The 16,244-nt window shown below is 42.8% G+C and overlaps 1 protein-coding gene across 3 annotated transcripts in view; it reads right to left on the bottom strand.

Moving 5' to 3' along the window:
* Positions 1-14,150, bottom strand: part of SLC24A4 (solute carrier family 24 member 4) — a 101,455-nt gene extending 87,305 nt beyond the window's left edge. For all 3 annotated transcript variants that reach the window (XM_064460605.1, XM_064460607.1, XM_064460608.1), the window contains exons 1-2: positions 13,493-14,150; positions 11,001-11,111 (exon numbers count right to left, since the gene is read on the bottom strand). In XM_064460605.1, coding sequence (XP_064316675.1) covers positions 11,001-11,111; positions 13,493-13,649 — 268 coding nt within the window. In that variant the 5' untranslated portion in view covers positions 13,650-14,150. The remainder of the gene's footprint in view (positions 1-11,000; positions 11,112-13,492) is intronic.
* Between the last annotated feature and the right edge of the window lie 2,094 nt (positions 14,151-16,244).

The raw sequence follows: 16,244 nt of genomic DNA, 5'->3' as shown, positions 1-16,244 counted from the left end.
AACGCAGCTTAGCTACTGACCCTCTCTGCAGACTTCAGGCAAGTCACTTGGCCTTTTTCAGTCTTATTTTCCCTTTTCCTTGTCCATTTCCATTAGACACTCTTAGGGACTGCCACTGCATCTCACAACAAGGACAGACAACACTATAGCTCTATAGGGACCCTCCTCCCTCCACCCTCAACTAGCAAAGCCTCCGTGCATGACTGAAACAGGACTAATTAATATGCTAGCTTTGACTTCTTCCCTGTCTAGCCAATCCGCACTGGCCTATCTCCTGAGAGCACAATGATACTCACAGCTCATGAAGTGAGATTCAAAAACAGAGAGAATTATTATTATTCCAGATAGTTTCTTTCACATACTAATCTGCAAGGGGCACAAAAATGAGAAGAAAAGGCAAATGGACATTGGAAACTCATCTGAAAGTTTCAGTGCAGGTAAATGAAGCAGACAAAGACTAGCAGCAACAGGGAAGGGGAAGACTTGTGAAAAGCTTAAGAAGGTAAGAAAAAGCCTCACAATTTTAGGCAACAGCAGCCAAAGATCCTGTGGAGGGATTTAAAGATAATATATCATAATCATAACATAACATAATCAGGCAAATAATGCAACCTTTATGAAGGCATGAAAAGTATTTAGAGGGAGAAGATTCTCACCAAAGAACTAAACCAGAAAAAGCATCTTGCCATCCAGCAACAAATCTGTAGAGCAGAACCTCAGCTGTTGTAAACTGTCACAGCTGTAATGACATAGTGGAGTTAAGACAGCATACACCAGCATGGATATGCTCCCAGAAGCCCTAAAGACCAAACACCTCTCTCAGAGACTATGGTTTGGGCTAAGAACTCACAAAATTCAAAGCATATCTTGATTCACAGTAATGGGGGGGGAATCTGTTTTCCCCATTTCTGTCTCTTTGAGCTTCTAAACATAAATTTCATCCATTTTAACTTTACTATTCACAAAGTTTAAATGTTTCCCACCATCTATGAATATTTACATCTTGCTATTTGAAGGTATAAATACATCTGTCCAATAGACCCAGTCACATTACCCTCAACCCACTGAACAAGTGAGTGCATCATATGCAGAGGAAAAATAATTCATCAGGTTTTGGCAATATCTGAGAATAGTACAACAAGCAAGTATGTATGGAAACTGAACAGGCAGAGTCTAAATTATCTTCTTGCTCCCAGGAAGGTACATTTGCCACTGTTCCCCACTATGGTAGAGCATATCACTCTCTCAAGATTGTTAATGCACACCTGTCATTAACATTAAACTGTTAATTTAATGTTGCAAAAAAAGAAACAATTGAATGAGCACTTCTACCTGAACTGTCTGCTCTGCTGTACTTCAACTTATCAGTAGAGTCCCAGCAGGAATGAATTTGACTCAGTTTCTAAGGCTATTACTTTTTCTACTATAAAGTCTTCAACGTCCATCAACTTTAAAGGATAAAGGAAACCGCCAATCTATTTGCCTAAATGTCTTGCCTTCCTGTAGAACAGGAGTGATGCCAGTTTAATTGTCAGCAGGTTCCTGGAATATTTTCAGTCTCCTAGGTGGATAACCACATCTATTCCGTAAAAAGTCATTGGCATTAATGAATACAGTAATCACAGAATCCCAGGTTGGAAGGGACCTCAGGGATCATCTAGTCCAACCTTTCTAGGAAGAACGCAGTCTAGACAAGATGGCCCAGCACCCTGTCCAGGCGACTCTTGAAGGTGTCCAACGTGGCAGAGTCAACCATTTCCTTGGGGAGATTATTCCAATGGGTGACTGTCCTCACTGTGAAAAATCTCCCCCTCATGTCCAATCGGAATCTCCCCAAGAGCAACTTATGCCCGTTCCCCCTTGTCTTCTCCATGTGACTCCATGTAAAAAGGGAGTCTCCATCTTCTTTGTAGCTGCCCCTTAAGTACTGGTACGTGGTGATGAGATCCCCTCTGAGCCTCCCTTTCTCAAGGCTGAACAAACCCAGCTCTCCCAGCCTGTCCTCGTATGCCAGGCTTCCCAGTCCTTGGATCATCTTGGTGGCCCTTCTCTGGGCCCCTTCCAGCCTGTCCACATCCCTTTTGTATAGCGGGGACCAGAACTGTACACAGTCCTCCAGGTGTGGCCTGACAAGCACTGAGTAGAACAGGATGATGACTTCTTTATCTCTGCTGGGGATGCCCTTTTTGATGCAACCCAGCACCCTGTTGGCCTTCTTGGCTGCAGCAACACACTGTTCGCTCATGTTGAGCTTCCTGTCCACCAGCACCCCCAGGTCCCTTTCCACAGAGCTGCTCTCCAGCCAGGTGGATCCCAGTCTGTGCTGCACTCCTGGACTATGTTTTCCCAGGTGCATGACCTTACACTTCTCCTTGTTGAACTTCATAAGGTTCTTGTTAGCCCACTCTTCCAGCCTATTCAAATCTTCCTGTAGAGCAGCTCTCCCTTCTGGAGTGTCTACTTCCCTACTCAGTTTGGTGATATGTATAATAAAATTTTGTAACTTCTGAAAAAATAATTCCATTATGAGGTTTCTTATCAGAAATATTAGCAGAAGAAAGTTTAAAATTGATTTACTGTAATGAAATTGCACACTGTGCCTAAGTGTATTTTTAAGTCAGTCATTTTGACCCTCAAAACAAACACTGAGATTCAGAGAGACACAGCTGAGGCTCAGGAGGGCCTGGTTTTGGTGAAGCTTTCTAAACTGCTTTATATCTAGATGCTGTCATCAGTACAAGCTCTGAAAATGTTCTTTGTTGATACCCAATCCATGGTAAAAAAAACCAAAACCAAACAAAATCCTAATAAATAAATAAAAGTATATAAATTGTGAATGTTTCTACTTTTATGTGCCAAACACAAGGTTATGAAAGGTAGCTCTTTTGTAACTTAAGCCCTTTTTAGAGGTTCCCTTTGCTTTTCATTCTAGATTCCTTGCCCAACCAAAACCAAACCTCTCACTGCATTTTGCTTTTCATACTTCTTTTATCACTTTCACTGCTTACTACTTCCCAAGGCCTGCCTCCTTACCCTGTTATTCCCAGGATTCTCCAATGGTTCATTATCCAAAATCAGCCTCCCTCCACTCTTGTCTTTGTGTCCCTTTCACCTATCCTCCAACTCCAGGGTCCATGACGGGATAATCTTAGTCCTTCTACACCCAATTCCAAACCCCAACTTTCTCTGTTCCTCTTGCGGTTTCTGGTGACCATTTTCTACTTCCAGGTGCTTTTCACAATCTACTTCCCTGCAGTCCTGCTCTGTACTTGTCCAGTTTTGCCTGTCCTCCACGTTGGTGGTCCAGGCTATGGACTGATGAAACACTGAGAGCACAGAGATGAAGTAATGAATGCAGAGTTTTAACATTTATTAAAGAACCCAGTACCTCATAAAGACTCTGTCCTAGGCTGATCTCAAGAGTATGGATTAATGCTCACAGACTGATTTAGAATGCCTTTTCATCGCACTTGATATAACGACAAAGTGAGGTGTGGTAACAACTGTGAACGATACAAAGCAAGACAGCAGCATTTTCTGTCTCAACTGCAGTACATGATGACATGTCACAGACAATAAGGTAAAAAGTAAGGAGTGAAAATGAAATTGCCATGGATGAGGATGGGTAAATTTAAACACAGATTTTATACCAACAGCAGTTTTCCGAGCAGAAAATGGAGCAGATTTCCATACAAAAATCTCTATCTGCAAAGTCCTACTAATGAAGAACAGATGTAAATAAATACACATTATCCCACATTAAGGGTGAGACAGTCAGTGATACCATGGAGATCTGCATGCCCAAGTCTCATTAACTTTGGTTTGAAATCCACAATTCAGGATTTCAAATACATCCCGAGTGAAATGTAATTCATTTGGCTTCCGTACTAGATCACAGGAAAACTGATGTTGGATAGAACCTCAGAAGGTCGTACTAGTTCAAACATCATCTTTGCAGGAGCCTACATCAGGACTGAGGTCTCTGGTTTGATTCTTTGTTCTACCACATATTTCCTCTTTGACCTCAGGTCTCTAATTTACACAGCTGCTGTCTGCTTGAGTTGTCTGCAGTCATAGAAGAATAGATGTTGCACTATTACTATATTTGAGAAATTTGCATATTACTACATTTGAGAAATGCTTAGGTAATGTGGTTTGAAATATGGGCAAATCAGACATCTAAATATTAGAGCTGGGCTAACACAGGAAACTTTAGTCTAGCTCTCCAGAGCATTCAACCTGGGTATTCTGTTCCATTCAAAGAAAATAAGGGCCTGTGTCCACAGATGTTACATTTGGTTCTGAAGTTGCTACATTTTAGAAATTCTGATTTTTGTTTCAAGTCTGTTTCTTGGTTTCAGAGCAAACAGGTAGCTTGTAAAAGTCCTTATCCACAGTGTGCTTCAACTGGACCAAACCCAACTATAAATAAATCTGAGTCATATGAAATAAAGATTATATTAAGTAACGTTTTTATTAGGTTGAAGAATACACAGTAATATATTGAGTAGTATTTCTTTTGTTTCATCTGGCCTTGTTTACTACATCTCTAAATGGCATTTTAGTCAGACACTTATTTGCTGCCTGTTAAACTACTTCCTGCAAGCTTGGCACCTAGACCTGGGGATATGGATAAATTATCCTGGAGTTCATTTTCTGTTCTCACCTCTTTGGGGGATGCCACTGGCAGGTTGAGCCAAAGCACAGAGATGTTTGTCTCATTTCTTTCTACTATTTTGGATGCCAGTATTAATACACTGTTAGAAAATTAACAGCTCAGAGAGAAGGTTAGTTATTTTTTCAATTTCTAATATCAAACAAAACACATTTCCTAAACTGGTTCACAAAAAAATAAACAAAACACTTTTCCCAATTAACTTCAATGACACCTACCTGCCAAGCCTTTTAATACCCACATCAATAAGCCAGGCAAAGAGTGTCAGAAGTTCAACCTGAATCTACGTGTGAATTCTGTTTAGGAGACCTTGGGAGCCACATAAGAAAAACTTGCCATTAAACATTTGCCCTCAACTAGTCCACTGAAAGTGGTTTCAAATCATCACACATCTATCTCCTCCTGGAAACAGAAACCATCCAAGTGAGATCACAATCAATAAAGTTTACTGCTTGGCATCTACAGGGACAAGAGTGATACCAGAGACACAGTGGGGGTGGGCAAGGAACAACCCAAAACTGACCCGAAACAAAATCCTGCAAGTATGACTAGTGGCTAAAGAGACAAACTACATGCAGGCTGGTTAGTGAGTCTTTCCACTACCTAAGTATGTGCACCTGTGCATATATACACACACACGCTTGCTGGACACTGTACCTATATGTTATATGAATACCATATGCATAAAGCAACTAATAAATTTTTCCTTAAACATTTCCTCATTTTCATTTCCTTTTATACCAGTGCAAGAATAGGATATTTAAGGGTGGTAAATTGCCTGGTCTTTGAGAGCATAAGACTTTGAAGTAAAGAAACATTTCAAATCAAAATGTATGCACTATCAAGAAATCTATCGTACTACAATAGCTGCACATTTTCCATGTATCAAGGTAGAGAGCAAGTCTGACTAAAAGGCCAGTGGGGAATATTTGCAAATAACAAAGTTATTGTCTGTATTACCTCAATGAGAGCATATTTTCTGCGCTAGGTACTATATGAATGCATAGTAAGAGAACCTGCACATTGTGCTGAGCTAACCAATTTAGACTGTTCATGAAACAAAGGTTTATTTGTGAAGTTATTAATACCACCTCCTTAAAAGTGGGGGTCTAAAGCATTTATCTGTGCTACAAAGCAGAAGTTTGATCTAGGGACGATCATGAGCACATTCACATTGTTTAAAATACAGACATAATATCACATTGTTTAAAGACAATTTACATCAGCACAAAATTACATTCCACCAGCAACAAAAGTATGTTTAGATCAGAATTTATTACACAAAGTTTATGATGAGTTTATTAAGGTGCCTGTAAGGATTAAGAAAAGATTGATACATCAATCCAGCATATTGAGAATAATGCATTTAACTAGGCACTGCATTTGTTCAATAAAACTGGTGGAAATTGATGCTTCCTGCATTGTCTGTACTACAAATGTACAAGAAATAGCTTTTTCTATCCTTTTGGAAAATTACTTTGAAGAGTCAGTCCTGTCTTCTCCAGTCAGTGAGAACACCATCATCGATTTTTGTAGAAAAAGTAACAGGCTCTTGTACTCTCTATGGTATGTTAACAAAACTGTCTAAGATTTCTGTAGTTTCTCTACAATGCATCACATCCTACATGAGTCCCCAAGGTTATAACTAACAGTGTAAAATATACACAGACTTAATGACTTTTGATCCTGACTCAGAACTCAGTTATACACATGCTGCTGGGAAACACACTTTAATTCACTGTAGAGGACTGATTCTTTCTCACCGCAAGGACAGAAAGCATTCCTACAATGTGCCTTTTATTCTAAAGTAAAAAGGCAGCATAGCTCAGGAAGAAGTGCTAATCCCTGCCTTTCCCCCAACCCACAATTCATCTTTATCCACTGATAACAACAGAAGAGCGTACTTGAACCAAATCCCCAGCTATTTAAAAATCAATGTAGCTCATGAACTGTCCGCAGCTGACAAACTGCTGGACAGAAAACCCCACCAACTCTTTCAGTTTCAAGGCAGCTCACTGACTGGTGTCAGAAGACTAACGGAAATATATTCTGATACATTTCTAATTCACAGCAAGTAGTTTAAATATCATCTGTGCTGTATACAGGGATTACTTGAAAATATTCGCAACAGAAAGAAGTCCAGATCAGTTGCCGTAACAGCCTAACATGACCCAGTGGAGTCACAGGTTGGAAACATTGCACCACCCAGTAACCTCACCTTGTAATTGCTCTGGAAACGTTACTCAGAGTTCTGGAGGACATGGAGACATGGGAACATTTTGAAACAAGAGGCGAGCCATTGGAGCAGAACAGCTATAAATCAGACTTGCTGGGCAGATGGCACTGCAAGCTAGCGAGCTGATGGCAGATGGAAGTGAGAGCTTGGATAAGGCAAAAAAACTGGTTGCAAACTAATGAGATCTGTTAAGATGCTAGAGACAACAACTCACCCTTTCTGATCACTCTGCTTTAAGCGAGGGTCAGATGAATCCCTCCTCCCACAGAAATTTACGCAGGAAGTTTTCAGAGTGATAAAGAAAAGGTAGTTTGGTTTCCCTCAAAGAAGGACACTCACAGCACCCACCCAGAGAGTTACTCAATGCAAAATAAGCATAAGATTCATAATTCAAAAATCCCAAGGATCTCATGAAATTTTTGAAGTCCAGAGCCTTCTACTTACAATCTATAAGCCCTCCAGCCTGGCTGCAGGACAATATAAAGACTTGTATCTTTTCACAGCACAGGAGCTTCCAACAAAGGGGAAGTTTCAAGCCAGGAAGGATCTTTAATGGAAAATGCTACACAACACATTAACTTTAGTGAGGATTTCATCTTAGTCCAGACTTGAACTGAGGTTGGCTTGGTGCTCACAAATGCTCCACCTCCTTCCTGCAGCTGGCCTACAGTTCCTTTTCTGCTATTGTAGGATAGATAGCATCTATAACTCCTTATGACTACAGAATAGTTACCAACAGAAAAATGTGTAGCACCTCTTAAGATATTAATGAATATCAGTCCCTCTAACATCCACATGTTAGAAAAAACTTTCTCTTCTAGTTATATATAATACACATACATACATACACACACATGCAGACATGTATTTTTTCCTTTCCTTTGTCAGAGCCTCAGGGTTCTTTTTTAAAGCAGCATTGCCAAGACTTCAAAATTTTTTTTCTGATCTGATACAGTGGCCCCAGAAGCATTAATAATGTTTTCAGAAGAACACAATACAAAATCATCTACTTTAGTAAATGAGACAATCTCAGACAGTGTAGGCTATGTGAGCTTCTAGCAGACAGCAGCTTCCACAAGTTTCTAACATTACTTCTAGAAGCTTATGGAGTTTCTCCTCCCAAGATGTATTACCAAGGGTGAGCCTTTCTTACCACTGTCATGAACTGCAAGGTTCTCATGGTCTTATAAACTTCTATAGCTGCAATTTCTGACAACTGGGTATTTTTTATTTGCATGTAAGTCAGAAAAGGGGTTGAAGTGGTAAATAAATTAACTCTGTTGAGAGCCTTTGGGAAAAGGGAAGTAAAGCTGCAGACTTGTGTGGGAAGCTAATAAAGAGGGAGCACAGCAATAGCACTGCAATGACACAACGGATTAACAGGCTCTCAGCAAGAACTTGCATTTCCCAAGGTATTATGAAGTTCTCGTGTCCTAAACACACATAGAAAAACATCCACATAACCTAAGAAAACTGCTATATACCATGTACACACCCATACATTTGTAGGGCCCCTAGCGCTTAAGACAGATACAGAAATGACATAGGTAAGAATAAGTACTTCCCATAAAGGAGCCTAGAGAGAGCACTGTATTCCTACAACATATATACATATTAATTATCTGCTCTTAAGACTAAAAAAAAAAAAAAAAAAGACCAGAAATAAAGTCCAGCTACTTAAAGTGTTTCACAGCACATTCCTGAGATTTTCATTGCATGGGAATAAGCACAAGACTGAAAGCTTGCATATTCCAACTGAAAATCTACATTATCTCACCAATTTTTAATGCAATTTTCATCATGTCTCTTGACCTTCCTGGGACTACTGTTTCCAGATGTAGTCATGGGGTTACACAAGCTACATTCCTATGGAGGTGAGCTATGCTACTCGCTCTTTTTTGACAGGTTTTAGGTCATTGTACCTCCTTTTCATTACAGGGAAAAATCTCAATCTCTGGCTACCAGACATGAATGAAAAAAAAAAAAAAAAACCAAACAAAAAAACAACCCACCCCAAACCAACCAATCAACCCCAAAAAATATCAAAACCCAAAAAAACCCAAATCTACAGAAGTTGTAACTGAGCAATAACAATCATGGGTTCTTACAGACCCATTCCTCTCCAAAAAACATCAGCTTCAGGTATTTTCAGATACTCCATTTAACTGCAGCTATCTTACATCTAGTCACTCTCTCATCTAAATCCCCCCTTCAGCTGCAGAAAATACAGAGAGATAAGCTGTACATAACTGCAGAATAACAGGAAGTGACAAAAAATGCTACAGTTGCAATCCTGTGACATATTTGATCTGTAAATCTGTGTTCTAACAGAAGAAACATCTTTAAAAAGAAAGGCTAATTCCAGCACTGTGACTAGGAATCATTAATTTAATGCAAGTCGCATGATATTTTTCTTAAAACCTCAGCATCCTGAGGCATATTTGGGCCTCTCGTGTCCAGCTCTTCTGGTTACAGAGAAAAGTGCATCTCAGTGACCTGAATTTCAGAAAGCACATCAAAATGACCCTACTCTATTTATTTATTCCAGTTGTTCTTAAACTAATCTTACAATTTTAGAGGAATGGAGGGAGCCAAGCTATTTGTTCTAAACATCTGGAGAAGTCAGCACTGCTCCTGGTATTCTAAATTACACATAAGCATATGATTTTCCTTGGCAGTTTTAGCATAACATTGTAAAAAAGTTCTCATTCATACTAAATGGAAATCCCCATCAAGAACTTTGATTGGCTTGTTTCTGATCCAGCTTCTGTGATTCTGTGGCCTTTGTTGGCTTTGCTCCAAGCGTGCTGCCAAGTATGTGTTCAGACACGATCACATCGATGCATCCACATATGTGGAGAAATATGAAAGAGGAGAGGGAAACAATAGTATTTTCTGACTATTCATCAAGAATAATTACATGCTTCCAAAAGGTCATTTTTGTCTTCTTTGTCTGTGAACAACTTTGACAGACAAATCAACAGCATCATAAGGTTACAGATGCAGACAACAGCAAACTAAACCAAGACGTTTGTAACAGAAGCACAGAGAAGCTCTTAGACATCAACATGATACAGTTAAAGCTTTTGGACCCACATACTTTGCACAATGTTCTTCCACTCCTCTCTCAGAAGCGGATATGCACAGCAATGATTCTCACCTCAACAGGTGCTTCAGCGTTACAACATACGTGTAACAGGGAGGAGGTGGGGGTATTGCTCCAAACTCTTCGAGTGCCTGGGGCTGACAGTATCCCAGAACTCATGTTGTCACTGTTTGCAAGAAGGCAGACTCTGCTGTCATCAAAGAGTTGATCAAAGACTCATATTAAAAACAAAAAAAAAAAAATCTGAACTTTAAATTAATTTGGCAGTGCCATTGGCAAAATGTCTCGTCTCCCACACACTGTAAACCACAGAGAGGCAAGAAGAATGAGAAAAAGGAAATACACACTGGAAAGACAGATGGGAAGATGAAAGCACTGTGGACTAACACTGATACTGAAATGTGTCGTCTATCCCTGCCCTCAATCAATTATTATGACCTGGCCAGGATAGTAACCTGAACTAAAATGGACTCCAAGGCTTCCACATTACTTACCTCATCATTCCCCTCCACACAATATGAATTCCTACTCTGAATAGTTTATCATTAAACTAGCAAAACACAATTAAATGTATAATGGTAATGAACACAGATTACTGGGCTCAGATGGCATCTCAAACACTGCATGTTTAGCTGCCCATAGTTTCAAGAAGAGTACACCTCTCATTACCAGTGCAATACACACAGTATCAGCTAGATAGGAATAATCACCAAAAGAAACAAATTAGAGAAATCAAATTGTCAGCACAAGTCTCATAAGAATGTTTTGGGGTCATTATATCTGAACATTAACTTCTGCTTTTGAAGTCATGGCATTATACAGCACAATAAACATCATTTCTACAGAGAAAAAAATTAAAAAGCAGGACTGTTAAGTTTGACACTTTTATGTTTACCCTAACATATCACTGCAGCTTGATCACGACAGCACTACACAATACATCTCAAGAGCTTATAAGACATTGCAAAGTTTTCCCATCCTACCTGGCTCTGTGCAGTTCTTTTCTTCATGTGTCCTGTTAGGTGATGCCATCAACCTTCTATTCCTCCATATTTCTGACAAAATGCCTCTGTCTGAAGTAGTTGATTCTCGGCCTATATTAAATAGAAGGAGGTTATGTCCACTGTCACTAATTTTTTCCTGCATCATCTTAACTGGACTATATGCCCCCACTAGTGAGGAGCATGAACAGACCATCATTGTGCAAATACAGCAAAATCAAGGTGTGACTGGGAGACTTGCCAATGTATATATGCTAGGTGCTCCTGGCTACAAAGGGTGAAACTAGCTATGAAGGTGCAGTGTCAGAGCCATTAGCATGTTCTGGCCATCAGAATACCTGGCTGCGACCCACAACAGGAAAATATTCTGCAGCAAGCAAATGCTGAAGCCTGTACCTGTGAAACTCAACAGTTAACAGTTCCTGTAGATAAAACAGCCCAGCTCTGCTGACAAGAGCAACAATCACACTTCCATTTAGTCATATGCACTTGCACATATTGCATTACTGATTCCTAAGAAAATAAAAATGCATATGGGCATGTTCCAATTACATTTTGGTTTATTCCGAGTCTAAGGGCTGATCCTTTCAGTGTTGGGTATACTTGATAATACCTATCCCTGCATAACTTGTCAAAGAAGATGGAAAATAACCGCACTGTGAATCCCCACAAGTCTTAAGAAAAACAAACTTTTTTAGAAGTCAATGGTGCTTTTGGCTAAACTCATATTCCAGAAGCATTCTGAATGGAACTTGCTGAATAGAGTACAGAAGGAGCACTTGTAATAATGCAGGATATGCAATTATAATAGTCAAGGGAAGAATACAACCTCTTAATTAAATCACTTCCATCTCAACCTTATCCATTTCAAATGAACATATTATAGTAACAAAAATTCTTCCACAGCTGATCTTAGAGTTTCTGTTCAGTCATCATGTAATGCTTCTGCTTTGCTACATGGACTCTTGCAAAAAAAATCTAGCTTGGAAGTTAGTTTGGCTAGAGTATTTGCTAAAATATTCTGACGCCACAATTACGAAAAACATGGAGAACAGATGGTCAGTGTTTATATACTGTAAATTAGCCAGATAAAAGAAAACCTACCTGATGCAGCATACCATCAAAAATTAGGTTATGAGGGATTTAGTTGATAATGCAGGAGATTAGAAACTTTCGCTAGTAATGACATTTTTCATGTGAACCTAAATAAGTTCTGGAAAACTGTTATCTGCAATTAAAAAAAAGCCTCAAACTGTAAACTTAATCATACCGCAATTACTTGCTTTCACAAACCAGTAAGTTTATGAAAATAAATAGCTGGTACAAGGGGACAGGGGGAAGCATAGGCATGCCAAACAGTTCTAAATAAAGAAAGCAACAGTATACTCTAAAACCACGATTTAGAAGAGTTGAAAGTTCTAAGATGAACAATATGCTAATATGGTCTAAGACACTGAATTCTTATATGGGTGGCTTGTTGCCATTCTAGAGATGTATCTCAAACAACCCAAGCAATAATTTGAGCACAAGAGCATTACAAAGTATGACAAGTTCCACAAGATTTTTCTTCTCTAAAGCACACATTTTAACTTCATCTTTAATTTAAGCAGATGGCACATCCTAATTCTGCTGAATTCTGATTTTCTTACATTAAACGTGGATCTAGGATCTGGGCTTAGTTTGATTTTGTTCTTAAAACCTCAAGGACTGTTGACAGTCCTACCTAGAGACCCAGGCGCTGTCCCAGCAACCTTAGACTTCGTATCAGAGGAAGAGGGCCTGAAGCTGCACACTTATAGCCCAAACTGTGCTAGTGGTAGGGAAAAAAAACGAATGGGAATGATGTAGTTTATTATGAATGCATCAGTTTACCAACACTGCACTTGCAGAAAGGCTGCAACAGACTTTGTCTCTAAAACATGAGATTAGCACTGCTCCTGGCCTAAAATACGGATTTTTCTGTCAAATCCACACTGTAATGGGGGGGGGGGGGGGGGGGGGGGGGTGTAGAAACGAAGCAGTTGTAGCTGATGGTGGTTTACAACCTAAGGATGAAAACGAAAGGTGGTCCGAAGTTGCAGCGGGGTCCATAAGCGACGGGAGCTCCGATGCAGCGGCAGGGGGGAAGCTACTTCACGGCCGTTCCCGGCACGCAGCTGCCCGATGATTCCCCTTCGACTCCCGGGCGGAAGCCCTCCGAGGGACAGGGCTCGGTGCCGGCAAGCCCGCAGCCATCAGGCGCTTCTCCCCGGGCCGCGGCCGCGCACCTGCCCGGCGCCGGGGTTTCTCCTGAGGAACCCGAGCTGCTCCTCCGCCCGCTGGGGTATTTCCAACGAGAAACTCAAAAGGGGAACAGCCGCGGACGCCTGACCCCGCCAACCCCCGGCGGTCCCTGGGACGGCAGCTCCCGGGCCGCTCCAGCCTCCCTCCCGGCCCTGCCGCTGTACGCCGGTTCCGCCGCCGCGGCCACTCACCCAGTCTGGAGAGCAGGCTGGACATGCACCAGACGAAGAAGAGGATGGCGCAGATGAAGCCCAGCTGCTGCAGCAGCATCTCCCGCCTCTTGCGAACTTTCCTCAGCACAAGCAGCATGGTCTTCGGCGGCGCGAGCGGCGCCTCGTCCGGCTCCATCGGAGCAAGCGCGGGCGCCGAGGAGGCGGCCGGCAGGTCGGTCGGAAAGCAGGGATCACTCCCGGCGGCTCCCCGCAGACACCTCCATGTCGGGCGGGCTGTAGCGCGGAGAGAAGCCGATGCCCGAGGCCTCAGGTCGGCAGCGGCGAAGCGGAGAGGCAGGTAGCGACAGGCAGGGGCTCAGGGAAGGCGGCGGCAGACCGGGGAGGGGGAGGGCGAGGCGCCGCTCTCAGCGGCCGGGCTGAGCCCCGCGCACCTCACGCACCATGGCCGGCAGCGGCGGAGGCGGCACGGCGGGCCCCCGCGCTCCTCTGGCAGCGGCCGCCCCACAGCGTGCCGCGGGCTGCGAGTCAGCACCGAGGGACGGCGGCATCCATGCGGCTCTCCGCCCGGCCGGCCAAGTTTAAAGTTTATCCCTTTCCTTCCTCCCTCCCGCCGCGGCCAGCCGTTGGCGGTAGGTGGGCTTAACAGCCGCCGCCGCGGGAGTAGCTGGCCTCACAGCTCTCAGCGCGGCGGCGGGCGGGCGGCCGCTCCCCCGAGCGCCCGGCCCCCTTCTCCCCGCCCCTCTCCCGCAACTTTCTGGGTGCTCCTCCGGCACCCATGGCAACGCGCAAGTACCCTCCCCTCCCCCACCAGGAGAATTAACCGGCTAAATTAATCCTTTCCCCTGAGCGGCGCAGGAATTACCTGCTCTCGGTGTCGCGTTTGGCGGGGCCATCCGTGCGAGGAGGGGAGGGGGCAGCGGCCGGTGCTGCGGCGCCGAGGTGCGGGGGCCGTTGGGGAGGCGGGAGGGAGGGCTGGGCTCGCGCCGCTTGAGTGCGGGGGGAGAGTGGCGGGGTGCCGCGGCGAGAGGCGGGCCGGGTGTTGATGGCACCTGGCTTCTCCCACCTGTCTGTAGGAGATGCGTTTCACGGTGGACTTCCATGAGGGGACATGGCACTTTTCTGGTCCCCACTCTACGTAGCTTGCACGGTAACGAACGTGTGGTGTTTAAGACGACAAAGGGAATGACCCATTTGGTGAAACAGCAGTTAGTTCCAGACTGTCCCAAAACGTTCGGTTTTTTTGTAACTAAAGTTCGGTATTTACATTAATGAAGTGGTTACTCTTAGCCAAAAGAACAGTTCTGGGAACTTCCTACAGCAGCACAGGCATAGGTTCTGTATTCCTTCCAGGTATCCAGAAATGCTGTGCGTGTCAGGGAGGATAGGTAGACAAAACAGGATTAACTCATCCGATCTTATTTTCGATACAACATTTGGTTTACAGTGGAAGACCTTTCAGCTGGTTCCCTCTGGATCTGTCTCCTTGTACTTAAGAATATAAAATGCTTCATATCTAGCATTGTTTCTAACAGTGTCATAATACAAATATCCTAGCTTACAAAAGCAAGTCTTCACAAATAAGATATCACTAATCCTCTGTGTTTTCTCATCTTTGTGCAAATGTGTTTTTTTCTTATGTTTATGAATTATATCTGCTATAGTGAGATGTGGCAGCACAGTGCTCAGGGTGCTCTGGTGCACACCACGTGTGAAATTGCTCTAGATTCATGCTGAAGGCTACCCAGTTGTCTCAAGTGCAAAAGGCATTACTCAAGCTGGAGAACCAAAGAGAAGCAGCTATGTTCCTTGCTTGCATGCATGTAGCTACAGAAATTTCTGTGCCTTAACTGTTCAAGCTCCACGGGCACCAATGCTCTGATGGGCCTTTGACTTCCTGATTTACATTGAAGCAGGAAAACAACTGCATTTTAGAAGAACGGCTCTAAGACACAACCCAGTCTCCTAGCTTTCATTCAATTTATAGCTGCTGAGAGAGGAAGAGTAACTCTGAAAGCTCTTGCCTACTATAAAAATGGTAGTGGAGAAGATTACAAGTCAGCTTATGTCCCTTTGTCTCCATGGCCATGTTGGAAATCCCACAGTTGAACCCCGAATGATGAAAGCCATCCCTGACTGAAAGAACTTACAGGCTGATAAGATGGAGAGGCATGGGGAGCTGGATAAAGGCAACTGAAGCTCTCTAGACCAGGACCGTTATTTATAGTGGACTGTTTTATCGTTGAAGACCTTAAGCTTCAGGGAAGTTGTTGGTTGGCTATGTCAGCAGAGGTGACACTGCATAGTTAGATGCCACTGCATATCCTGTCAGCTGTCGTAATGCCTGAGAGCTGGTTCTTCACGTGGCTTTTTAACACCTCTTTTCTGGGACTAAAGTCTTTCCTTTCACTCAAAGTGGCAATTGCAACATCAGTCTGCCATCCCCTTGTTCTGTGTTTAAGAAGAGTTGCAGTGCTGACAAGACTAGTTTTCTCTGTGAAGATTTCATCTAGCAATGGAAAGATGGTGACACTGGAAGGGATTGCAGAGATTTGTTGTTTTTTCAGTATCCACTTGCCTTAAGCTTATAATCTTCACTGATAAAGCAGACCATGGCTTCAGAGAGGCTGTCCTGGTGGCTGGGTTTCTCTCCACAGCTGACGGAGGTTGTCTGTGGTTTTTATGTTTATCATGTTTATTCTCTTACTTGCTTTTTACACAAAAGATATTTTCAAAGCCATGGCACTCCTAATCTGAAGAGCTACTGATATTA

Source organism: Phalacrocorax carbo, chromosome 9 (genome assembly GCF_963921805.1).
Source record: "Phalacrocorax carbo chromosome 9, bPhaCar2.1, whole genome shotgun sequence".
NCBI classification, from domain to species: Eukaryota; Metazoa; Chordata; class Aves; order Suliformes; family Phalacrocoracidae; genus Phalacrocorax; species Phalacrocorax carbo.
The sequence above is the reverse complement of the archived record's forward strand: the minus strand, read 5'-3'. Positions and strand labels throughout refer to the sequence as shown.